General features: G+C 45.5%; 1 protein-coding gene and 1 pseudogene across 3 annotated transcripts in view; one reads left to right on the top strand and one right to left on the bottom strand.

Annotated features, from left to right (window-relative positions):
* Window positions 1-10,680, top strand: part of LOC147105892 (protein transport protein Sec61 subunit alpha-like) — a 36,630-nt pseudogene extending 25,950 nt beyond the window's left edge.
* Window positions 24-26,866, bottom strand: part of nudt5 (nudix (nucleoside diphosphate linked moiety X)-type motif 5) — a 48,341-nt gene continuing 21,498 nt past the window's right edge. For 2 of the 3 annotated variants that reach the window (XM_086010786.1, XM_086010784.1), the window contains exon 9: window positions 14,668-25,054. In XM_086010786.1, coding sequence (XP_085866912.1) covers window positions 24,945-25,054 — 110 coding nt within the window. In that variant the 3' untranslated portion in view covers window positions 14,668-24,944. Of the gene's footprint in view, window positions 960-14,667; window positions 25,055-26,866 lie in introns of those variants that run through there. The other variant, XM_086010785.1, reaches the window with a different exon arrangement.

Below are 26,866 nucleotides of genomic sequence, written 5' to 3' on the forward strand. Positions count from 1 at the left end.
CTTCACCACACGGACTGCAGCGGTTCAAGAAGGCGGCTCATCACCACCTTCTCAAGGGCAACTAGGGATGGGCGATAAATGCTGGCATTGCCAGCGACGTCCTGATCCCATAAACGAATTAAAGAAAAATCAAATCATTTGAGCAACAAAGTTTTGCATTAGTCTCGTATAAATGCTACATTCAGTAGGCAAATGGGACTGTTCCACTTATACCGCATGTATTTAGCAAACATTAAATACACGTTTTTCCCAGTATTTATAAGAAGTTTCATTAATGGCAAGAATGTGATGTCTCTTGCCATATTTTTATCTTGCTGACTTTTTATATATGCACACTTGTGTTATTAATGCTGTTTCACTATTGAACAGATCATGTGCTGCATATTTGAATATTGTGTTAAACAATATGTTTTAATGGAAATTGTATAATTTTTTCAATATAAAAAAACCCATAATATTTTGTTACGCTCCCATGTTGTATATTTTTTTTCTTAATTTGAGTTATTGTCTTTGAAATGTTCTTGTCCCTGAGTGTCATTGGCTGCCATGTGTTCCCAGCACTGTGCTGTTGGTGTGGGTAAGCATTGGTTCGATGGTGTGGCCACAGTAAGTGATGTGGGCTGCGGTAGACATGGAGCGCGTGCCCTAAACAGTACAGGCATGATGGGGCCTTTGTTCTTTGCTTAAATGTCTATAAATAGCTGCTGAATTATCTGTTTTGGCAGGGATTCCGTGTGGACCTGCCCATCAAGTCAGCTTGTTACTGTGGGCAGTACAGCAGCTATCTCATTCTACACATCCAACATCCCCATCATTCTTCAGTCTGCTCTTGTATGCGATCTCCCAGAGGTTGTCTGTTTGGTTCAGTGGCAACTTCCTCGTCAACCTTGCTGGGTCAATGGGCTGTAAGTACAAAGCTGCACCCATCTGTGACGAATGTTTGGTTGCAATGTTGCTGGCTGTGAAGATCAATTTTACAGTTCATTAGCTCATCGTTAGCACGGCTATTTAAAACAGAACCCACATCAATATCTTCATTTTGAAAAGGAATTTCATTCAGAGGATCCATTTAAACAAAATAATCAACTCTTTAAAAAAAACAGTCAACTCTTTCCCTCCCCCACTTTAAAAAATGCTGTTCACATTACAGACTGGCTTAATGTTACTGGTAGGCTTGCAGGAAGAAAGAACTTGCATTTATATAAGCCCCTTTCACGACCTCTGGATGTCACGAGCGTTTTTCCGTTGAGTAATGCACATCGTTGATGCATGCTGGGTTAACGCTATCGCTTGACGGATCTTCTTGCTGACCCTATTGCAATCACTGCGGCAAGTGATTTGTTATTGCTCAGACATTTTCACTGCTTCTGAAAAATGTTATCGCCAAATTGCTGCACTTGGGTAACAAATCACAAACTACTTCCCCTCGCAGTCACTGAACGATGATAAAGTGGTTTTCTGCCACCTCCACCCCACTTTATTGTCATTCCTTAAAATTGTGGATGTCTGCTCTCTGTTCCATATAACGTCAGCATTACTTTGTGCTGAAGCCCCTAATTTACACCAACACTTGCTCGCCTCACGATTACTGCCGTGCTATTTTACAAAGTTCAAACTTGTTTTTTTTTAAATGAGACATGAGATTTTTTTTAAATCTTATTTTCCTGCCTGCTTTTATTGTGCTTGTTCTTGTGGTTTTGAAGTTATTAATTTCCGATATTTGACTATCACTTGTGTAGGATGTGAATGGAGGTGGGCCAGCTCGCTCATACCCAGTTGGTGGGCACTGCTAGTACCTTTCCCCTCCGGAATCTATCCGCGCTGTGTTTGACGATCCCATCCACGTCACTGTTTACATCATCTTTATGCTTGGATCGTGTGCGTTCTTTTCCAAGACTTGGATTGACGTTTCTGGCTCTTCTGCGAAGGATGTACGTCGCGTTGAGTTACGTTGTCAACTTGGCTAAGTTGGCAGCACTCTGGGCCAGAAGGTTATGGGTTTGAGCCCACTGCAGGACTTGAACACACAGGCCCAGATATCCTGATCGCAGGCCTCCCGCGGGCCGAGGGCTGCGATCTGGAAAAATCTGCGCCCTTACCTGAGGGCTCCCGGGAGGCGCAGAGTTCCGCTGCTGGGCCTCTCCAAACTGCCGGTGCGCAGGGCCCACGTATCCCAGAGGCGCAGGCGGTTCACAGCGTCCCTGGGATCACGTGGGCCACGGGGAGCCAATCAAAGAAGGGAATCTTCCTTCATACATTTGACAGGAAGGCCTGTCAAATATATGAATGGAGATCAATGAAAAAACACAGTAAAACTTCAAATAAAAAAAATTAAAAATCATATTTTTAAAATGACTTGAAATTGCATAAATTAACTATTTTAAACAAAAATTTAAATGTTTGAAAAGAATAATTAAAGTTTTTAACAGGGCTAAAAATAAACTTACTTTTTTAAAAGTATTTTTAAATGATAAATCAGTGGAAATTAAAAAAAAAACTTTTTTCAACTCTTATCCTGGTAAAAGCAGGCCTTACACTGCTTTTACCAGGCGCAAGAATTGTATGGGGTCGATTTTCCCGCAGGTGCGGGGAATTGTCGGGTTCCCCGAATGTCGGGGTTCCCACACGAATCTAAATGGGTCTGCCAGATTGATGCAATTTTCCCTCAATTGGCCAATTCATTTCCAGCATGTGGGCACCCTTGCTAATTGACTATTTCCAGTCAGAAAGCCCCACAGTATGATGTCATCATTTGTGGTGCTTTTAAAGTCTATAGCAAGCATTGCAACCCCTGCAGGCTTCCATACGAACCACACAGGATGGCAGAGGAGCTTGCAGCAGCTGTGGCCAGTGCCAGACCCCGAGCTGGCAGCAAATTCGACGAGGCTTCACTGCAGGCATCATTGGATGGGGTTAGGGCCCACAGGGAGGTCCTCTTCCCTAGGTCAGGGAGGAAGAGGCCTCCCACTGAGACCAAGGCTGCATGGATGCAGGTGACAGCAGATGTCAACTCGCTGGGAGTAACCAGAAGAACCTGTATACAGTGTCGGAAGCGATTCCATGACCTTCACCGTACAGGAAAAGTAAGTATGAAGTTTCCATCACCCTCAAACTGATCCCCATTGCCTTTCCCCACCAGCACTCAGCTTTAGCACTCTCTTCCTCCACATCCCACTTCACAGTCACATCCATGCACCCTTACCCATTCCCTCTCTCTATGCTCACATTCACATAACTATTCCACCATGCAGCCCTCACACTCCCTCTCACTCTGATGCTTTGAGCACAACTGACAACACACAGGGAGGGCCCTTGGTCTTGCAGCCTCACACCATTTTTGTCTCCCTCTAAGTATCTATGTTATGCAACTTCTACACTCACTCCTGCACTCTCACTCAAACTCCACTTGTCTCCCTCATTACAGGAAAAGAGAGCTCACAACAACAGAGAGCGAGCCAGGACTGGAGGAGGCCCACCCTCAATAGCCCACCTGACCCCCTGGGAGGAAGGAGTGCTGGAGATTGTCGGGGCTGATTGTGGCTGCGGAAGCTGGGGAAGGAGAGACGGGCAGGCCCGCAAGCTGGTGACAGAATAGTTTTCCATCTCTCTCATTGACATAGCATGAGTCGCTATTATGATTCTGAAGCTACATCATTTGGACTTATGAACATCTGCAAAATCCAATGTGCATGTAACCTTGGCATCACATCTCTAACTCTTTCCTTTACTCCCCCACAGGACCATCCGAAGCCCCCGTCCCCACTGCGGAGGAGGAAGAGGCTGAGCAGCCAGACGCCTCAGAGGAAGCCCCCACCTCTGAGGGCGCAACGTCAGCAGAATTCAGCGCACCCAGCACCAGCGCAGACACTCACACCTCGGTGGGACCTTTGCGAGATAGAGTAGTGTTGTCACCTGGTGTATCACAGCTCACAAGTGAGCCTCAGCAGATTCTGGAGACAGGGACAGCAATGGAGAGTCCTCGTCGGAGGGCGCAGGACTCTGCCAGCTCAGCTCAGCTGCATGTCGACCCTCTGCCTCTAGGTCCATCCGCAAGAGAAGAGGTGATGGATCTCCATGCACAGATGCAGGAGTCTCTGGCAGGTTTTGTCTCCAGGGTCGCTGCGAGTGTGGAGTGAATGGAGGAGTCCATAACGAACATGAGCAGAGCCTTTGTGGAGTCATTGGCGCATGAATGCATCACCACGGAAAGGATGGCAACCTCCGCGGAAAGGATGGCTACAGTAGAGGAGAGGATGGCTACGGCCATGGAGGAGCTAAGTCGTCAGAGTGTTGAAAACATGGTGAGTGTTCAGAATAGACTGACATCTCTGGAGAAGCGATGGTCAGCTATTGAGCAGAGAAACCAGACCTCCATGGCAGGCCCTCTGAGTAGGACTGCCATTGTAGAAACGGGTCCCCATGGCCCCCCTGATATCCAGCAAGCTGCTTTCAAGCCACTTGCAGGCACTGAGGGGGGCCTGACCCATGAGAGGGAGGTTAGTGGCAGACCTCAAGGAAGTGGGGGCTCCTCTCCAAGCGCTCACACTTCCATGCCACTGCAGAGCCCTCGGTCAGAGCCTCGCCGCCACAGCCGCAGGAGCAGCAGACTGCTGGTGAGCCCTCACAGGCTCGCAATCCCAGAGGACACCCGCCAAAGGTGTCGAGACAGGAGCAGCAGGAAAGTGAGCAAGGGGCCTGTGATGAAATATTCCATTCATCACTGCCTGTGACTGTGGTTGGTTTCAGGTTTCTCCTCACCATTGTATTGTGTATTGGAATGTATGGAATGTGTTGTGTGTAGGGCTCCGCCCATACCTGGCCTCTATGTAAGCCAGCTCAGTCTGGCCTCACAGCCAGTACTGCAGACCTCCAGGGAAGATACCTCTCTCCACTGCGTGTTATCTTCTAAGTTAATAAAAGCCTTGTTTTGTTTCGCTAATATCGAGTCTCGGGATTATTGAGGCACATCAGGGCCTCCACATCTGCTGAAGCTACAGGGGAACCACTATGTAGAAGCACGCGTAAGAGAAAAATAAAGCATCACTAATCACAAGGGTAGTCACTTGGGTGAAATGTGTTTATTTTAAAAATGCCATCAGTTGGTTATTGTAAATAAAATTTCAGATGGCAACTTCTGCAGTTGTGCCATGTGTCATTTCGTGATTGGGGCTGCAGGTGCTCTAATGCCAAGAGGGGAAGGAAAAAAAGGCCTCCCATGCTTCTGGAAGGTGTCTCAGTTGAGGAAGCGCTGAGTGAGGGTGGCGAGAGGGGCTTCCCAGGAGCTCACACTGGAGAAGTCTGTGAGGCTCCAACCTTCCACAGCTGTGCCTAAGCCTTGAACAAGTTGCCCCAAGCCTGAAACAACAAGGTCCTGCAACCTACAAGTGATGTCTGATTAAATCTCTTCCTTCCTGATTGACCTGCAGCTGATAGTCAGCAAGCCGACATTGTTCATGCCAGGTTTCATCAGCAGGGTTCCCACCAGGTGTGTTTAGCGTGGGAAAAGGCTGAAAATAGCAAGGGCCCCTTAAAATGGCATTAAAGATGCCAATTATTGGTGATTAGGCTCCCGACGTCCAGTCCCGCCAGCTGCAGGCGGGACTGATTCGGGTCGGATTGAAACGCCGGGGTAAAAGTCGGACGGGGTGGGGAATCAGGCGGTGGGGGGGGTTGCAACCCCCTATTTTTGCAATTTTCCCCCCCACCCCCCCCCCCCCACACGCCTGAAACCCCGCCTGACGGCTCCAGGAAAATCAACCCCTATCTGTTTTCTGCGGGCGGAGGGTCTCCAAAAAACGGAACTCTCCACCCGCAGAGGCCCTGCTCCCGGGCAGCCGGAGGATCTGTCAAGAGGATTCTTGACAGATCGGAAATGCCGGTTTCCAGCGCATGCGCTGTGCGTGCCTGAAACCAGCATGTCCAATGTCCCTATGGGTGGGTACACAGCTCATACACACTCGTAGGCATCGGAATATCCGGCCCACAGTCTAGGCTAATGCGCTAGTGCAATATTGAAGGAGTGCTGCTATTATCTGAACTGCCATCTTTTGTATGAGATGATAAATTCCCATCTGCTTGTTCAAATGGATATTAAAAATCTGTAATGGGAAGACTGAGGGTTGCTATCCTGGAGGGATGAGATCGAATGGGCTGAAGGGCTTCCAAGTAGATCCATAATGAAATTATCAACTAAAATTGTACTTTTCTTTTTCTTAGTTGTAACTATTCTGTAAGCTATTTGTCAAAAGTATTTAAAAGATGCTTCCCATGTTGAGTTTTTTTGGGAATACTCACTTGTGTTTTCGCTAGCCTTTAAGTGCACTGGTCACAGTCTAGTGGATTAGTGTTAGTTTCAAGTACTTTTTAAATGATTTTTAACAAATGTAATGTGGAGTTGTACATTATTAAATTTCAGACTTTGAGGCAGTACCAAAATATCTTGGTACTTTGAGGTACTTGGCATTTGTGCCTGTGGTTTTATTTCGCCTCTTGCTCTTGTGCACGTGCGCACAGTTCCAATGATGTGCACCATCAGGAAGGTGCTGGGCAGCTTCCTCCTCCACAAGGAGGGACGGTGTGCTCGTGTCTCCTAAACATCATCTTGAAACCAGCATTAGGGAAGGGCGGAGAGTGCCTAGGCCTCTAGGCTGAGGGTGGTGTGAAAGATGTTGGGGAAATTGTGGCAGAGAACAGCAAGTCCTATCTTCACCAAAGGAAAACTAGTCTGCAGCGTGTCACCAACATCAAGGCTTCTGTTGCCAGCAGTGTGGTAAAGTAAGAAGCCTTTCGTAGAGAATGTTAAAGAGCTTCTCTTTTCGTAGGTTGCTAAACAGCTTAAAGAGCAACAGATGGCAATGAGGGGCCACAGAGAAACCTTCATGGTCCACAAACTCAATAGGTCAGTGTTGACGTTTGTGTTGGGTTGCACAATGGTGCAGTTCAGAATGCTGTAACCTGGGCGGAAATCGTATGAATTTGAGGTCATGACTAAATGATAAAGGCTGAAGTTTAAGCGTGTCATCCGGGTAATGTATTTTTGGGGAGAAGCATGGGAGTTTTTGTATCCTAACTGATGCTGTCATTGGGGTTAAATTCTTTAGTTTTGTTATCCTTCACCTTGAGCACCGAAACCTTGTGTACAATAACTTAGAAAACTGTGTATTTGTGACCTGGGACCCAGTTTTGTGCCAGAACCTAAAAAGAGTAAGGGAGAGCGAAAGCTTTAGGCTCATTAATGCCCCTTGGGATTACAATGCAGTACTGCAGTAATGCTAAAGTCTTCCCATTTTTGGAGATATTCATGTTTGGACATCCAACGCCCATTAATTTTAGCCCTGTTCACATTTATTTATCAAATACTAACTGATGACTTTTGCAGTTAATTGCAACAACTCCTCCATAAATTGGATCTCTCAAAAACGAGTCTTGTCTGGCATCAAACAAATCCTGCACTAAGTGTTGGGCTGGTGTGTCCACCTCTGGGGACACCAGTAAAGAAATCCAGGACTGTGCATGCTGCTGCAACACATCCTTGGTCATCCGTTCATAGACAGGTTAACTAATCAGTTGCTGACCTAATGTCAGACAGTTCAGTGGTGTACTACTGTACCATCTTCAAGAAAGGTGACAAGTCCGATTGCGGTAATTACAGAGGAGTCTCCCTGCTGTCTGCCACAGGGAAAGTCATTGCAAGAATCCTCCTCAATCGCCTTCTCCCAGTGGCCGAAGAGCTCCTCCCAGAATCGCAATGCGGATTCCGCCCACTAAGGGGCACAATGAATATGATCTTCACCGCACGGAAATTACAAGAGAAATGCAGGGAACAGCACCAACCACTGTACAATGCCTTTATTGATCTCAAAGGCCTTTAACACCATCAACCGTGAGGGATTATGGAGTGTCCTCCTCAAATTCGGCTGCCCACAAAAGTTTGTCACCATCCTCCGCCTGCTTCAGGACGACATGCAAGCCGTGATCCTGACCAACGGTTCCACCACAGACTCAATTCACGTATGGACCGAGGTCAAGCAAGGCTGTGTCATCACACCAATGCTCTTCTCGATCTTCCTTGCTGCAATGCTCCATCTCGCCCTCAGTAAGCTCCTCGCTGGAGTGGAGCTAATTTACAGAACAAATGGGAAACTGTTTAATCTCCATCACCTCCAGTCCACATCCAAGGTCGTCCCATCCTCTGTCGTCGAATTACAGTATGCAGACAATGCTTGCGTCTGCGCTTACTCGGAGGTCGAACTCCAAACCATCGTCAACACCTTCACCGAAGCGTACGAGAGCATAGGCCTTACACTAAACATCCGTGAGACAAAGGTCCTCTACCAACCTGCCCCCACCACACAGTACTGCCCCCCGATTATCAAAATCCACGACAAGGCCTTGGACAACGTGGACCACTTTCCATACCTCGGGAGCCTACTGTCAACAAGGGCAGACATCGATGACGAAGTCCAACACCGCCTTCAGTGTGCCAGTGCAGCCTTTGGTCACCTGAGGAAGAGAGTGTTTGAAGACTAGGACCTCAAACCCAGCACTAAGCTCATGGTCTACAGCGCAGCAGTGATACCCGCCCTGCTGTATGCCTCAGAGACATGGACCATGTACAGCAGGCACCTCAAACCACTGGAGAGGTACCACCAACGCTGCCTCCGCAAGATCCTGCAAATCCATTGGCAGGATAGGTGCACCAACGTCGTTGTTCTCGCTCAGGCCAACATCCCCAGCATTAAAGCTTTGACCACGCTCAATCAGCTCCAATGGACAGGTCACATCATCCGCATGCCCGATACGAGACTCCCAAAACAAGCACTCTACTCGAAGCTCCGACATGGCAAGAAAGCACCAGGTGGGCAGAGGAAACACTTCAAGGACACCCTCAAAGCCTCCTTGAAAAAGTGCAACATCCCCATCGACACCTGGGAATCCCTGGCCCAAGACCGCACAAAGTGGAGGAGAAGCATCCGGGAAGGCACCGAACACCTCGAGTCTCTTCGCCGGGAGCAAGCGGAAGCCAAGCGCAGGCAGCGCAAGGAGCGCACGTCAACCCAAGCACCCCACCCACCCGCCCCTTCAACCACCGTCTGCCCCACCTGTGACAGAGACTGTAGGTCCCGCATTGGACTCATCAGTCACCTGAGAACTCATTTTTAATGTGGAAGCAAGTCATCCTCGATTCCAAGGGACTGCCTAAGAAGAAGAATGTCAGACAGCTCAGTGGTGTACTACTGTACTTGTTCATTTGCAGCCTCTTTTCACTGATGTTGTCGTGTGCAAGTATCAAACATCCTGGAAACAATTGTTAAAGTGTTTTATTTCTAGAAAATATTCAGTTGGAAAAAACCTTGTGTTCCAATAATGTCCCAGAGCACTTTACAACCAATGGATTACTTTTGAAGGGCAGTCACTTGTTGTATAGAGCAGTGCTATTAGTTGGCAAAGTGAGAACATGGGAATGGGGGGGGAGATGGTTGAGATTGATTTGTAAACAAAACAAACCCATTTTTACCATTGCTCGTTGGTGACATTTCAGATGAAATCCAGCTTCATTGAAGTGTGCAATTCATTAAAAAAAATACTGCATCGGGCTCTGAGGGGATGTAGGAAAAGGAACTTAAATATACTATTAGGAAAACTAGATGGAGGGAGAATCTACTTACATTTTATATGAAACACTGCAATCCTTGTACCCATGTGCTAACATTTCCTTTATTGCTATTTTTTGCTTTGGAAAGTAGTCCACTGCTGCACGCCAAAGGAAATTGCTAACTAGTCTTAACCATGCTGGCTGTTACACTTGATGTGCCTCAATAATTCAGAGACTCGATGTTAGCGAAACAAAACAAGGCTTTTATTAACTTAGAAAGTAACACGTAAGAGAGAGAGGTATCTTCCTTCTGGAGACTGAGGCCAGACTGAGCTAGCTTACAAAAGGGGCCAGGTATGGGCGGAGCCCTACACACACAGCACATTCCAATAAACAATACAATGAGGACTGGGGGAAGGGAAATGACACTGAAACCGACCACAGTCACAGGCAGTGATGAATGGAATATTTCATCACAACACTAACTTATCTGGAGTTCTTTAATTGTCTGGTGCATTCTCTATATTTATCAGAATGTTTTATGTAAAGTGTGATTCAGTTTGGGATCTGCAGGTCTTTGTGAGAATGAAAGGAATGGTCCTATTTTTTTTAGTTCTAAGCAACTCAAAATCAGTAAGGTTCACTATTGCTTAAAATTTTAATGTTTAGACCTTTTGTTACAATAAAGACTTGCATTTCTACGGCGCCTTTCACCACTTCAGGACACCCCAATGAGCCAATGAAGTACTTTTGAAGTATAGTCCCTGTTGTAATGTACTTAAAAGCCATGTAAACGAGTAAATCGTTAAAACTTGATGATTAGGCAGTATTTCTTTTTGAAACCTACAACCAATATTTGTGGTTAAGTTTTTAATGTGGTTTTTAATTTACCCCAAGGTATATTCCTACAGCCGCTGCTTTTGGTGGACTTTGTATTGGAGCGCTTTCAGTTCCGGCTGATTTTCTAGGAGCCATTGGATCTAGAACTGGAACCTTACTTGCTGTTACTATCATTGATCAATATTTTGAAATCTTTAGTGAAAGAACAGGCTGAAGTTGGAGCATTATTCTTCTAATTTGCCAAAACTCTGAAGTTTATTTATGGAAAAGGGAAATATTTTTTACATAGTATACCAACCATTTCTGTTTAAAGAGTTTTTTTTTGTGTTTATCCACTTAAATGTTTTCTTCCCCCCTCATAGCAGGCACTAAGCTCTGCCTGCGCGTAGCATACTCCTAGCTGCCTTAACCCTTTATCACTCTTCAGTACTATTTAGTGTAATCAGTACCAAAAAGCAGTGCTCTGGGGCATTAGGGCCACCACAGTACCTGCTTTACAAATGTGTTCAACAAGCATGCCAGTTCCAATGTGTGTTCAGAGAATTTATTAAAATTTAAATAACTGGAGAAACTTGGGTGAGTTAAATTGAATTTCGAGCTGCTATATGAAATCACTGAAGCTCAAAGTGTTTTACATGTAAAAGTGACTTTCTTCATTTTAGTGCATCATACGTTTTAAAATTCTACATTACAATCCAGTGATTTATTCCCCCCCCCCGATCTATACTTGAGTGGAATTCTGAAACTGCCTAAGTTATTCCGTGCTTATGCCTAATTTACAGGCCCAAATCATTGTCCTGTATCTGACAGCTAATCTGTGCCAAACACATTCATATAAGCATTAGTCCCTATGAATGTGGGTTTGTAAGAAGACCCTGTACACTACAGTTCATGTTTTATTATGTATTAATGAAAATTTGTGTATTAACATGCATTTGTGCCTGAAGAGACAGAGCTTACTGTTAAAGATGTATTAAAAGGTGTGCACTATGGGATAGTGAGACAGCTGTGGTAATCTTGCTGTAAGATGGTGCTTTTTAATCATCTCGGCAAAGTTGGAGACAACACTGCCTTCTGAGTTTGTTAGAAAAAGTTTAATAAATAGTTTTGATATTACATTACCTGTGTCAATTATTTTATTACTTCAAATCAAGCATTCCTACATATCCTGCACTGGATATCATTTGGACCATTGAATAAAATCAACGTTTATTGTACGCTAATTTCCTTCCGTTGCTGAATTTGGTTGGGGTACAGTTCTGAGTGCCAGTATTGTACATCACACGTGGTCATTGTTCATGAACCTGAACAGTGAATGCCAGCAAGCTATTTGACTATAAAGGGCATCACATCTAAGACCAAACTTTGGCTTACCTAACATCTGCTTTCCAAGGGCCACTGGGTAGACAGCTGGATCTTTTTCTTCCCCCCACTCTCCCACTTGTGCTAAGCAAACTGCTCTAATTTGCCTCAACAGCGATTGGGCCTTTTGACTGCCTGATCTGTGTGGTGCATGATATTTTTTCTCCTCTTTTGTGAGTTCCTGCTCTTGACATTACATAGGAATGTATTTTTATATTTGTTCTTGGGTTGTGGGTCATGCTGACAAGGCAGCATTTATTACTCGGCCTTGGTTGTCTTGAGGGCATTAAGAGCCAAGCACACAGGTCAAAGCAAGTAGAGGTGGCACATTCCCTTCCCCGAAGGGTGTTAGTGAACCAATATGACTTTTGTAATCATCAAGCAGACTTTATGGTCATTTATTTTCTGGTGCAAGCCCAACAATAGCCAGACTTACTGAATTCAATTTCAGATTGTCATGGTGTGATTTGAACACTCTGCCTCGAGGTTGCTTGTGACGTACCACAATCCCTCCACTACTGAAGCTGCAAATAGCACCTTACCAAAATGTCTCCAAAAAAGTTACGCATATCTATCGGACAAATGTGGAAGCCATTTTGCACAAAGACCAACCGGCCCTCATTTCAATGTCTCATCCAAAGACCAGCACCTCTGACAGTGAAAGACTTCCTCAGCATTTTACTAAAGTGTCATCCTAGATTGTTTTGAAATGGGGACTTCACCCCACAACCTTCTGACTCCAGCAAGAATGCTATCAACTGACCCAAGTTGGTACACTGTTGCACCTGGGAATGTCACTAATCTGTTATGCCCTTGCACCAAAATAGATCATCGCAGTTAAAAAATGCCTCTCATCCGTGGTAGTGCTACCATAAGCGTACAGAAGCTTGAGGTCCAGGAGTAAAATACGATTTATACACCGTAGGCACACATGCAATTTGAAATACTATTATTAGGAAACAATGAATATAATCCTGTTTAAAATGGTGTAGCATAATCAGAGGTTGGCCCCCTTTATGGAAAATAAATTATGGCAAAGACTGAAGCAAGAAAGTAATGGCATGCTCCATAAACATAGGAATTTCTATGTTTGACAGGCAATCTGCTTTGTAGATAAGGACACAATTCTGATTCGTTTACTTAAACCTCTTGGATCAGAAATGCTCTTATGGAAAATGCATTCGTAGATCTGCAGAAACTCAAGATTTTGTGCAGATTGCTGGAGTCCTTTCCGCATTGATTTCAATGTTTCTACCCCTCTGCAAGGTCATGTTCCAAAGCATACAGCCTAACGCATTGGGCACATTTTGATGAACACATACTGGAAATCCTTCTCTTCTCCTCCCCCTCCCCAGGCAACATCATTGCTAATAATCCCCTAGCATCAGTCATGCAGTCTGTTACCTTGTTGAAACTAGAGCACTAAGAACTGCCTGAGGCTGAAGGAATTGTGCGACCTTGAGAATTGGACAATTTTGTGGCGGATTCTTCCGTGACTTTGAAGATCGCCTACATATTGAGAAATGGAAGGGCTTGCAGTTGATATAAACCATTAGGTTGACCAGTGGTGCTCTTAGCTACATGTATATACAGCGGACGACATACGGTGCTCTCGGGTAGCCAGCAATAGCATAAACCATTGCTCTCTATTTACATAACTTCTGCACTTTTGTCGAAGATGAGCCTTTTCAGCTTTTGCGACCAGTGCTCAGTCGCTCACCCTCTTAAATGCTTTATGAATGTGGCAGCGAGCCAGAAATCCATCAATGTGTTTCGAATGACCCTGTTGCAAGGTTTATGGGTGCTACGATTTTCAGGCTCGAGCAGAACAGTTCAGAGTCAGTGAAGGTGCGGTATTATGCATCCTCTGTCAATACCACCCTGGACAGCTCGGAGCTCAGGCACGGCAAGAGAGCCCCAGGTGGGCAGAGGAAACGCTTCAAGGACACCCTCAAAGCCTCCTTCAAAAAGTGCAACATCCCCACCGACACCTGGGAATCCCTGGCCCAAGACCGCACAAAGTGGAGGAGAAGCATCCGGGAAGGCACCGAATACCTCGAGTCTCTTCGCCGGGAACAAGCGGAAGCCAAGCGCAGGCAGCGCAAGGAGCGCACGTCAACCCAAGCACCCCGCCCGCCCGCCCCTTCAACCACCGTCTGCCCCACCTGTGACAGAGACTGTAGGTCCCGCATTGGACTCATCAGTCACCTGAGAACTCATTTTTAATGTGGAAGCAAGTCATCCTCGGTTCCGAGGGACTGCCTAAGAAGGACAGCCCCAACCACTTCATACGGTGCTGCTCCTCCTTTTAGGCTTAAGTGGGACATCCAGGGCCCATAGACGACCTCCCTCATGCACAGACTCATCCTCCTTTTATGTGCCCATTCCTCATTTCCATAACGTTTCTGTCAAGTTTGTGGACGCTGCAACCAGACCATGCTTCAGTCTTACAAAAGCAAAATACTGCGGATGCTGGAAATCTGAAATGGAAACAGAAAATGTTGGAAATACTCAGCAAGTCAGGCGAAGGGTCATCGACCTGAAATGTTAACTCTGTTTCTCTCTCCACAGATGCTGCCTGACCTGCTGAGTATTTCCAGCATTTTCTGTTTTTATTCCATGCTTCAGTCTTTTTGGGTTCATTTGTTGCATTGCTGTCCGTGTGTGACATACATTTGATTAGGTCCTGTTATGTAACAATTCAATAGCTGCTGCCTGACTCAGTCTGTCTGAGTAATGAGATTAATTGGTGCTTTTATTCTATTGGTGTTGAAGCTTCACTATCTTGTTAAACCTATGCTGTACAAGAAGAACTGATATTCGTACCAAAAAGCAGCTCTTTTTGTTACGATGCTAAAATTATCACCAGATTATCAACCCATTTTAATTTTTATTTAGGACATACAGGTATTATTAGACATAGACATAGAAGATAGGAGCAGGAGTAGGCCATTCGGCCCCTCGAGCCTGCTCCGCCATTCAATGCAATCATGGCTGATCATCCAAATTCAGTACCCTGTCCCTGCCTTCTCCTCATATCCCTTGATCCCTTTAGCCTTAAGAAATATATCCAACTCTTTCTTGAATATATTTAATGAACTGGCCTCCACCGCCCTCTGTGGTAGAGAATTCCACAGGTTCACCACTCTCTGGGTGAAGAAATTCCTCATTTCAGTCCTAAATGGCTTACCCCTTATCCTTAGACTATGACCCCTGGTTCTGACTTCCCGGCCATCGGAAACATCCTTCCTGCATCTAGTCTGTCCAGGCCTGACAGAATTTTATAGGTTTCAATGAGATCCCCTCTCAATCTTCTAAACTCCAGTGAGTATAAGCCCAATCGACACAATCTCTCCTCATACGTCATTCCTGCCATCCCAGGTATCAGCCTGGTGAATCTTCGCTGCACTCCTTCCATGGCAAGAACATCCTTCCTCAGATAAGTCGACCAAAACTGCACACAATACTCAAGATGTGGTCTCACCAAGGCCCTGTACAACTGCAGCAAGACATCCTTGTTCCTGTACTCAAACCCTCTTGCTACGAAGGCCAACATACCATTTGCTTTCTTAACCGCCTGCTGCACCTGCATGCTTACCTTCAGCGACTGGTGCACAAGGACGCCCAGGTCTCTTTGCACTTCTGCTTCTCCCAATCTATTTTTATATATTTTGAATTGTAGAAATGAAGGTGGCAGAACCGAAGATGCAACAACCCACGCCTGACATTATTTCCATCGCATCAGAGGCATGAAAAACCCAAATCCTGCATGACTGACGAAAGTCATGAGATTTTGGGAAATCCTGAAGCTTGCAGGTCTTCTGAAAACAAAGACCCTGAGGTACACACTCTTTTTCAACAAGTCTACCATTTACAACTGTGCTGTGCAGGATTAGAAATGTACACATTTGTAGAAAATTCTTTTGTTCACTGTCTTAACGAAGGTATTAACTTCCTTATCTTAAACAGGTAAAATGCCTTCATTAAAACGGAGGAATTTCATACGAAAATTAATATTAGACAGCGTCAACTTCCCTACTAAGCTGCACCGTGTAAGAAATAGCTGTTCGATTCAAAGATGGGTTTTAATTCTTAGAACAGAGACGGACAACATGCAGCCAGGAACAGATAGCAGAAATGCCAGCGAGGTCAAGTAACAAGCATCAAAAGACAAATAGAAGTGATAAGGGAATCATAAAATGCAAAACACAGGGTGGTGGGATAATAGACAAAAATGGAGCTGAAAAGTCATAAAATGTCCTTAAAGAAACATAACAAAACATTCCTCAGAAAGTTAAGAGGGAGGCCTTGTCAGCCATGCAGAAAGGGACGGCGAGGGTTGCCTTCCCACTTCACAATTGGACAATAGGATGGGGATCAAATGATTGACACCAGGTGAGTACCAGCCCACCGAAATAACTATAAATATAGACGACCGAGAGGGGAAATCAGGCAGTTAGGGGCGAAGGCTTCCCCGAGGTGGCTACGGCCTAACACCTTGGTCAAGTTTAACCTCTGAGGTGGCTGACGACCTAACACCTCCAACAGCTCAAGGGATGACCCAACGGAAGTGACCGCTGCAGCAGACTGCAGGAATCCATCCAATCCGAGACCACCGTACTGCCTCCCCGTCCGTCCGGTTGTGGCATTCCGATTCGGGAGTCGTAGATCGCCCTCTACTGTCACGGGTTGTATGTCTATTATACTCAGTTTAAACCACATGGAGTATCTGACTCTGCTTTAAAACTGTAGCTCTTTAATAAAAGCCTTGCAGCTCCTAAAACCCTTTGGGTAATCTGTGTGTGGCCTGTGATCCTAATCTTACAGCAGTCATCTGCAACATCCCGCTCAGGCCTCTCACCGGCTTTTACACTGTAGGTACCGCGCATGCGCAGAAATTTGAATGGGCCGCGCATTGGGAGGGAGACAGGAGGCAGTGCAGCTTACAGGGGACATTGGACAGCATTATATGATTATATGCATATGCGACATGATTTCAACTACATTGGGGGAAAAATGCAGTTGCTTGCACCTCCCGTTAGCACCTTAAGAGGGCGCTAATGGGGCGCAAAGCAACTAGCGCCCGGGCGCGGCGATGTTTGCACCGCTCGTGAAATTAACTAGACATTTTGTGGCGGCGCTAAACACTACCGCCGCGATCTCCTGCGCCGGCAGATCGTGACGTCAGTCAAGTGCGCAACGCCCCGGACCGGCAGTGGCGCCCCCTGCCTTACCGCCTGCCGCTAGCAATGACAGGTTGAGGGGAGCGTTTTGCAGTCGGGAAGGGACTAGGGGAGCGCTATTTAAAGGTGACCGCTTCCTGCCTTTTTTTGTCGGTGACATTTTTGCACCACGCATTCTGAGCGAGAGAGACTGACTTCTGGAGAGATTCAACGCTGTATGAAAGAGTTATGGGTACTGAGCAGCACTTTGCAGGTTCATTTTGATTTGCCCTTCCTTGCTTCGCCAGCGCTCTGAGGTATCGCCTCGCTCCTCGGCCTTTGCGCCTTAAGACAGGTGTGAAGCGCCTGATTTAGCGCTCCAATCACCTCCAGGGGCGATAAAAGCCAAGTTTGCTGTCGGAGGTGATAATTAGCGCCAGGCACTAAACTTTGCGCCCGGCCGATAATAGCGCCCCAAATGGGGCGATACTAAATTTTTCCCCCATTGAGTTTTAGAGGTGCCACATTGTTCAGTGCTTCCAATAATGAGTTGAATTAAACTTTTTAAAAACCGAAAAACCCTATTGCACCAACTGCCAACCTATTATATATGGAATTTTGTATAAACAGTTAAAGCACAATATCACATACAACAGAATTTCTTCACTTTATAGATGCTAAAATCATACCTTGATAAAAAAGCCCACACCGTTCACGTTACATTCCTTTACCCAAAACTTTTGTGGGGAGATAATTAGGAAGAATAGCATTTCTTTCGTGCAATCCAAAATTGCTAGCATTTTGCTCGTAAATCACAGCTCTTAAATCTTTAAATCTGAAAGAGCACCCTTGTGCAATAACTGCATTCTAAACAACCTTCATCGTTTCCTCACGAGTTCACAGCAGATACATGCAATAGTAAAAGACACTACCCCCTGCACCAAATCTGTAAAGATTTGGTATCTTTTAACAAAATCATTGGTCAAGAGAACTGGAATTCATTATTAAATCAAATTCTGTGACAGCTCTGAAACATTGCAAGTGTCTACTGTATGAACATAAGAACTAGGAGCAGGAGTCAGCTATACGGCCCCTCGAGTCTGCTCCGCCATTCAATGAGATCATGGCTGATCTTCTACCTCATCTCCACTTTCCTGAACTATCCCCATATCCCTTGATACCCTTTAATATTCAAAAATCTATCGATCTCTGTCTTGAGTATGTTTTATGTTGAATGCATTACTTTTCTTAACTCATTTTACAGTTAGTTGCATGATGCTAAACAAAATTCTGTGGACCCATCATTATTGTAAGGGGCATGAGCAATCCAAATGGCATGTTCTCATTCAAGAACAGCAAAAAAATGATTAATGGATGTGAGGAAGGAATGTCCTGTTTCTGGCACTATATCCAGGCTTTGGTACCTATTGTGACTGAGTTGCAGTTGGGGCAAACAGATGATGTTAAAGCGCTACACCTCAAAGTGGTGGAACTAACCACTTGATGGGGGATGTTGCATGTCCGAGCAGTTGTTAGAAAGAAAGAAAAAAGACATGCATTTATATAGCGCCTTCCATGACCTCAGGACGTCCCAAAGTGCTTTACAGCCAATGAAGTACTTTTGAAGTGTGGTCACTCTTGTAATGTCCAACCTTTCCTCATAAGACAACCCGCCCATTCTAGCTTTTGTCTAGTAAACCTTCTCTGAGCTGCTTCCAACGCATTTCCATCCTTCCTTAAATAAGGAGACCAATACTGTACACAGTACTCCAGATGTGGTCTCACCAATGCCCTGTATAACTGAAGCATAACCTCCCTACTTTTGTATTCAATTCCCTTCACAATAAACTGTAACATTCTATTAGCTTTCCTAATTACTTGCTGTACCTGCATACTAACCTTTTGCGATTCACGCACTCGGACACCCAGATCCCTCTGCATCTCAGAGCTCTGCAATCTCTCACCAATCCTTATATAAGGTCCAAAAATAAAACCCAAATTATTTTTCAACAACCTTCAGCTCCAATTGGGGTCAAGGTAGAAGCGTTCATGTCGCGGCCCTGTTTCAACCAATTCTACCACCACCACACACATCATGCCTGAAGACGGAAGTAGTCGTCGATGTCAGAAACACGGGTCTTTTTCAAGACCGGCATTGACTGTTATATCTGCTAACGTTGAAGGGTTCTCTATAGCTAAACAAAACATCCTCGCTACATTATGCAATGAGTTGCAATGTGATGTCCTCTGCCTGCAGGAGACACATAGAGGAAGTGAGAACAACCACCCAAAAATACCAGGAATGGTCCTGGCTATTGAAAGACCTCATCGACAATATGGCAGTGCTGTATTTGTTAGAGCTGGTTCAGTTGTAGAAGCCACTTCTAAAACAGAGGAGGACAACATCGAAATTCTAACCGTAGAGCTGAGCAAAGTAGTCGTGACCTCAGTGTACAAGCCACCTGGCAGAGATTTCAGCTTCTCTAACCCTGTACCCAACCTGCACAATAAACCACAGATCATCATTGGAGACTTTAATAGCCACAGTACCCAATGGGGGTACAAGGAGACTAACAACGATGGAGAAGCAGTCAAAGAATGGATGGACGCTAACCAGCTTAGTCTCATCCACGATCCTAAATTGCCAGCCTCCTTCCACAGTGCCCGCTGGAAGTGTAGGTATAATCCAGATCTTGCCATTGCCAGCAACGACATCGCTGGCCTCTGCAAGAAGCTTGTCACAGACCCAATACCACAGACACAACACCGTCCTATTGGCATCCAGGTAAATGCAGCAGTGTTACCAACCATCGTACCATTCAAAAGGCGCTTCAACTTCAAGAAGGCCGATTGGAACGGTTTCACACGAGCACTTGACCGCAAGGTTAAACGCATTAAACCACTACCTGAGCACTACAACCTCTTTGCAAAAGCTGTCCAAAAAACAGCTAGAAGGAAGATCCCCCGAGGTTGCAGAGTACACTACATCCCTGGTCTCACCAAGGAGAATGCTGAACTCTACTGGGAGTATGTCTCAATCTGACCCCTTCTCAGAGGAAACAATATCTACCGGTGAGAGGGTGATGTTAAGTATCTCTCAAGTACGTCAAAACACCTGGAACACCTTGATAGAGACAACAGATCTTACAAAAAACAGCAAGAAGGCATGGTCTCTCATACGCAAACTTGGAGGTGATCCCAAGAAAGCTGCCCAACATCCAAATGTGTCTGCTAACCAAGTTGCACACCAGTTGCTCCTAAATGGAAAAATCAACAAGAAACAACCAAGAGCACAACTAGATAGGAAGAAGTACAGCGATGATCCTGGCTTCACTAGACCATTCACCATGGAAGAGCTGGAAACTGGTATATCTAGTCTAAAACACGGGAAAGCAATTGGTCTTGACAACATAGCAACGGAGCAGATAAAGCATTTTGGACAGCAAGCAAAGAAATGGCTCCTACAATTGTTCAACCACTGTCTGGCAACACACAAGCTACCTAATATCTGGCAGAAGGCACATGTAATAGCACTATTAAAGCCTGGAAAAGATCCCTCAGATCCTAAGAGTTTTCGGCCAATTTCACTGCTTTGCCACACCTATAAGCTGTTTGAACGCCTGATACTCAATAGGATAGCACCAACTGTAGATGAGAAGATCATTCCAGAGCAAGCAGGTTTCCGCCCCGGCAAATCAACAACAAGCCAACTGCTCAACCTCACACAACACATCGAAGATGGTTTTGAGCAAGGGATGGTAACAGGTGCTGTTTTTGTAGACCTGTCAGCAGCAGACGATACAGTGAACCATAGACGTCTCCTCTGCAAGATTCTAGAGATGACAAAAGAGATTCACTTAACAGAGCTGTTAGAAAGCATGCTTCAGAATCGCCGGTTCTATGTTGAACTAGGTGGCGTATTCAGAAGAATGGTCTTCCTCAGGGAAGCGTGCTTGCACCGCTGCTGTACAACATCTACACGAATGACCAACCTATAGACGGTTTTACACGCCGTTTTATATATGCTGATGACTTATGTGTCACTGCCCAAAGCACTGATTTTAACACCGTGGAGAAAACGCTTTCGGAGGCCTTGGAGGGACTAAAATCCTACTATGAAGAAAACCACCTTCGCGCAAACCCATCTAAGACGCAAGTTTGTGCATTCCACCTCAGAAACCGTGAAGCCAAACACCAGTTGAAAGTAACCTGGTGTGGAGCAACACTGACGCATTGCGAGCACCCTATCTACTTAGGAGTCACCCTTGACCGATGCCTCACCTTCAAGAACCACATCGAGAAGACAAAGGCAAAAGTGAGCGCACGAAACAACATCCTGAATAAGCTCACTAACACAAGATGGGGAACAAGCCCGAAAACATTGCGAACCAGTGCACTTGCTCTTTGCTATTCCACTGCCGAATACGCCTGCCCTGCATGGGAAAGGTCTACTTATGCCAAGAAGATGGATGCCGTTCTGAATGCAAGCTGCCGATTTATCACAGGTTGCTTAAAACCAACAAACACCAACAGCCTATATATCCTGGCGGGTATCGCTCCCCCTGATATAAGAACGGTAGCCAGCAAGAAAGAACGACTCCGTCAAACATCAGATGAGAGACACCCTCTGCATTGTCATACACCTACACCCAGCCGCCTAAAGTCAAGAAAGAGCTTCATGAACAGTGTTGTTCCATTGCAATCAACCTCATCTGAAGCCCGCATCGCCTTGTGGAAAGACCGGCTCGCCAGTCTTGAACAACCCCCAGCGATGGAAATTTTACCTGATGAAAGCCTTCCCCCAGGAGCTAATTGCAACTGGGCAACCTGGAAGTGCCTTAACAGACTTAGGACCGGTGTAGGTTGCTCAAAGGTGTCACTAAGCAAATGGGGATATTCAACCAGCCCGACAACTTGTGAATGTGGAACTGAAGCACAGACTATGCAACATCTCCTGCAATGTCCATCGTTAGAGGAACCCTGCCATGTTGCAGATCTTGCCGAATTCAACAACAAGGCGCAAAAATGTGTCCAGTTCTGGCTGGGCTATGTATAGACTGTCCGTGGACACGATAAGAAGAAGCTCCAATTGTAATTACTCATAGTGGGTCAGACTACAAAGGGAATATTAAGCAGATAACCAACCCATAACCTTACTCTGTACTGAATAGTTAACTTGTTCTAGATATATAAATACTTGAACCTGTTTGTAGCATGGTATTGAAGTCAGATGGTAAGTTGGATTGAATTATGTTTTGTAAGCTCTTTAGAGTGCATTTTGTACACTGCCACTCTCTTATGGTAGTTTCAAAACCCTCCAGGGATGAAGGACTTCAGTTACGTGGATAGACTAGAGAAGCTGGGGTTGTTCCCCTTGGAGCAGAGAAGGCTAAGAGGAGATTTGATCGAGGTGTTTAAAATCATGAAGGGTTTAGATAGAGTAAATAAAGAGAAACTGTTTCCAATGGCTGAAGGGTCGATAACCAGAGGGCACAGATTTAAGGTGTTTGGCAAAAGAACCAGAGGCGACAGGAGGAAAGACTTTTTTATGCAGCGAGTGGTTAGGATTTGGAATGTGCTGCCTGATAGGGCGGTGGATACAGATTCAATAGTCGCCTTCAAGAGGGAATTAGATAAATACTTAAAGGAGAAATAATTGCAGGATATGGGGAAAGAGCGGGGGAGTGGGACTGACGGGATTGCTCTTCGAAAGAGCCGGCGCAGACTCGATGGACCGAATGGCCTCCTTCTGTGCTGTACTATTCTGTGGTTCTATGATATTGCAAAACGGCTTCTAGTAAGAATAATGGCCGCTTGCAGTAGCTTGCACGGCCCGAGATGGCTTTTTACATCATCTGACATTGGTGCTATGCCTCTGTTAACATTGGGGACCGGGGTGTGGCGGGTGGGGAGAAACACCTCTTGAAACAAGAGTCTGGCCCCTGCACTATAAGTAAAGCCTATGAAAGGCCTATGAAACCCAGGCAGAGAGGACCTGCGGGAAGGAGGGAGGAGGACAGTAGTGTGTGTGTGTGTGATCGTCTTGGATCACCTTGCTCTGTCAAGCCCCGTGTGGTAGCTGGTGTGCAGCGGCCACCCCACGTTAAAAGAATTCACGCACAGGCATCTTCCACCCTTTAAAATGAAGTTCGGGACCTGGAACATCAGGACCCTCAAGGCTGTGACAGGGACTGTAGGTCCCACATTGGACTCATCAGTCACCTGAGAACTCATTTTTAGTTTGGAAGCAAGTCATCCTCGGTTCCGAGGGACTGCCTAAGAAGAGAAGAATGTTAGGAGGTTCTTGACAGAGCACTCACATTTCATGGGGAGTGGTGTTGCTCACTATGCCACCCGTGAGAATCTCCTTGTACCAGCTGCCCACCTGGTCAGGGCTGAAATCTATGCATGCCCGTTGCCTAATAACCAACTAGTGACTAATCTTCTGGGGGGTGGCCATGGGGGGCTAGGGAGATAAGCAAAGTACCTTTGAGGTGGTTCCAAGATGATACATCTGGCAATTGAAGTTTGCACCAAGTCCACCCTCTGTGTCAGACTCTGCAATCCAATATTTGAGACAGGCAGGTGCGGCATTCTCCAGGGCACCGAATGGCCAGAATAACTCATTAATGGGACCTGGAGGAGTAGAACGTGTCACCGAGGGCTGTGATCCTCCCCGAACTGGCTCCAGCAAACCCTCAAGCCGATATTCCAATGGTACATAAGAACGTAAGAAACCGGAGCAGGAATAGGCCACTTGGCCCCTTGAGCCTGCTCCGCCATTCAGTAAGATCATGGCTGATCTTGGTAGAGTGGTTTTGGCTGGGCGACAATGGGAAGCTTGGGCAAGTGTGACATGTCCCCACGTGACGCAAGTGGGCACTCCATATTGGGCACAAAGAAACTCTAATGTGTGCATTTCTGAGTACAGGAAACTTTGTGCTATCCGGAGGTGAGCTATCCGGCAATCTGGAGCCACCGGCAAAAATCAGCAGCCCTTTTTTATTCTTTTTGTTTGTTTTTTTTGAACAGTCAAGCTGTGCAAGGTCTGTAGCTATAGCAACAGCTTCAGCTACAGAGCTTTAGGGCCACACCCGAGTGTTTAGAAGCTGTTGCTAAGCAACAGTGTTTGTTGTCAAATACGGAGATAAGAATCTCCGTATCTCTCAACATTAACTCTGGAGAGTACGGCAGTTTTGAGGCAACGGCAGCAGCTCGGTCCCGTGGGTGCCGGATAGCACAAAGTTTCCTGTAGCTTGATTTGGAGACATCGCAGCATGGTAATGAGTTTCTGTGCGTGTCAGGATACCCAGATGACCAAAGATAATTCTACTTATTGGCAATAGAGTTTCACCAAGGCCCAGTCTGCACAAGTCAAATTCCAGTACATGGGATTCCAGAATTTTCACCAGTGTTTTCGATCACATTCCACAATTCTGTCATTTCTTTCCGTGAAAACAGGAAACCTGAAGCCTGGCTCATAATATAAAAAAGGCTTTGTGTCAATTATCTCTGGGCCAGCTCACCCTGATCTGTAATGACACTTATCATCTGACCCACAAGCAGCCTGCTGTATCAGAGGCGAAAATTTGAAAGTTAGGTTTTATATTTGCACTAGGGAGAGGTTTTAAAATACAGATATAATTTAATTGCCAAGTCCGTGTACACTTATCCCTTCCAGACTTTGAATGCATAGTTTTACACGTTTTCAAGGAAAGGATGAAATAGTGCTAATGTGATGCCAGCAGTATACTGTAAATATATTTGCGTTGTGTGAAGGCGGCAGTTCAGCAAACCTGCCTCCTTAAAACTAGCTCATTTTATCAATGTTATTACAACCTAGAAAAAATGGTCCTTTGTCCCTTAGTACAAGGGCAAAATACAAAATTGGTATTAAATATTTCCATATGGCGTGTTTTTTTTTTCCTCTGTAGGTCTCCTCTGCACCTTGAGCTTGAACGGCAGACATAGGGATCTTTGTGCCTTCAAGCTTTCAAAACAGGCAACATGTCAGGCTTTGATGTCGCGTGTGTCAAACCCATTGCATAGATGTAAACTCGAGCATCCACCACGATATCTTCCTTTTGCAGCATTTCTAGAAAAATAAATAAACATTCAGTGCATGTTTGTGAAGAGGTTTTTTTTTTTTTTTTTTTTTTAAAAACACCAATAATGAAATGTGAATGACGAACTGATTATAACTACAATTCGATAGTGGTTTTACTGACCGCCATCACTTCTGCAGAAATTTACACACAACAGCCTACTGTTTATGATAATACTTCTTGCAGTAAGTAATAACGTGAGTTTAGAAACATCTAAAACATTGTATTCAATGGGCTATTCACAAGTAGCACTTATTTTGAAAATTCACAATGCTTCACAGTATTTGAAATGAATCAAGAGAATATCTTTATATGGAAGAGGCATTTGGCCACTATATCTCTGCCTATCTGCATCATTATTTTTCATATACGTCCTTGCTCCAAGACAACTAGCAAAAATTACAGTATTTTGAGAGACAGAAATGTTACTTCCACGTTTATGGAACAAATATGCCCCAACACTGCAGTAACAATGACCAAAGAAGCAGTACCAAACACCAGGGGCTGGATTTTCATTGAGGAGTCGGGTAGGAGGCGGGACTACAACTTTCGGGGTTGTAGTCCCGCCTCCATCGAGTTCTAGCCAACCCACGCGATTTAGACTTGATTGACCTTGTTGAGCCCAATTAGGGGTCACCCGGCAACAGGTGACGTCACAGATTGATATTTCATCTGTTAAGACCTTTGACAGATGAAATATCAGCGTTTCACAGCTCTTTGAAGCTGTCAAACACTGACAATCTGTATTCTAAGTTAATTCATTCCTCTCAGGATGATTTAGAGATCTCTCCGGAACAGAAAGCTGAATGCTGCAATTTTTGACAGATCGCGGCCATTCTGCTTTCTGTGCCGGTGAGATGAGGGACTCCCGAGACCTGAAGGAAGGAAAGCTGTAAAGGTAAGTAAAGGTTAGTAGAACTTCTTTAAACACTTTACACAGACCAAACACACTTACCTTTGCACTCATGCACCCATCACTCACCTGAACACCGGACATCTCGACCCCTCCAAGCCCTTCATCCCGATGGCCCGCCTCCTCTAACTTGGCGTGGTTTGGAGCCGTCGGGAATCCCACACTTCAACATTAAAAATAGGGATTAGGCTAAAAACTGCCTGTTAACTACCTGTTAACAGGCAGTTAATTGGCACTAATCCCCTTCCCGCCTCGGGGAGGCGGCTTCCAGTGCGGGGCGGCTACCCGCCTCCTTTGAAACTGGCATGGAAGCGGGTTGGTGGTGGGATGGGTTCGGGACCCCCGATTTCGGGATTTTAACCCCCCGCACGCCTCCAATACCCAATGAAAATCCTGCCCCAGAACCATTTCAACCACAGCAACTTTCAGGTTAAATTTTGGGGCACTAGTGCTATACCAGTCTCCCAACACCACTCTCCCAGTTTACTTTCGCATCTAGCACTGTATGCTGGACAGAAGCAGAGCCATGGGATCCAGTGGCAAATCGTAAGTCCTGCATGAAAAAGAGGCACTCGCTGACCTTATATTTTCACATGCAGGAGAGTTGCTTTCTGGCCTAGCTACATTTTTACCTCTCTAGTTTGTCTCCTATAAACTGCCTGATTCGCAGCTTCTGGCAAAGCCCCTCTACAGCAATCCGCTAGAAGATAACTCTCTCCCTCTCGGAGGGTGGATCATAGGACAATAGGGATATAGCAACAGGAGTAGGCCATTCTGTCCCTGGAGCCTTATTCACCATTCGATTAGGTCGTGGCTGATCTGAACCTCAACTCCATTAGCTGCCTTTGCTCCATACCTCTTGATAAACTTTCCTAATAAAAATCTATCA

Source organism: Somniosus microcephalus, chromosome 17 (assembly GCF_052327205.1).
Source record: "Somniosus microcephalus isolate GS21.2 chromosome 17, FLI_Smic_1.0, whole genome shotgun sequence".
In the NCBI taxonomy this organism is placed as follows: Eukaryota; Metazoa; Chordata; class Chondrichthyes; order Squaliformes; family Somniosidae; genus Somniosus; species Somniosus microcephalus.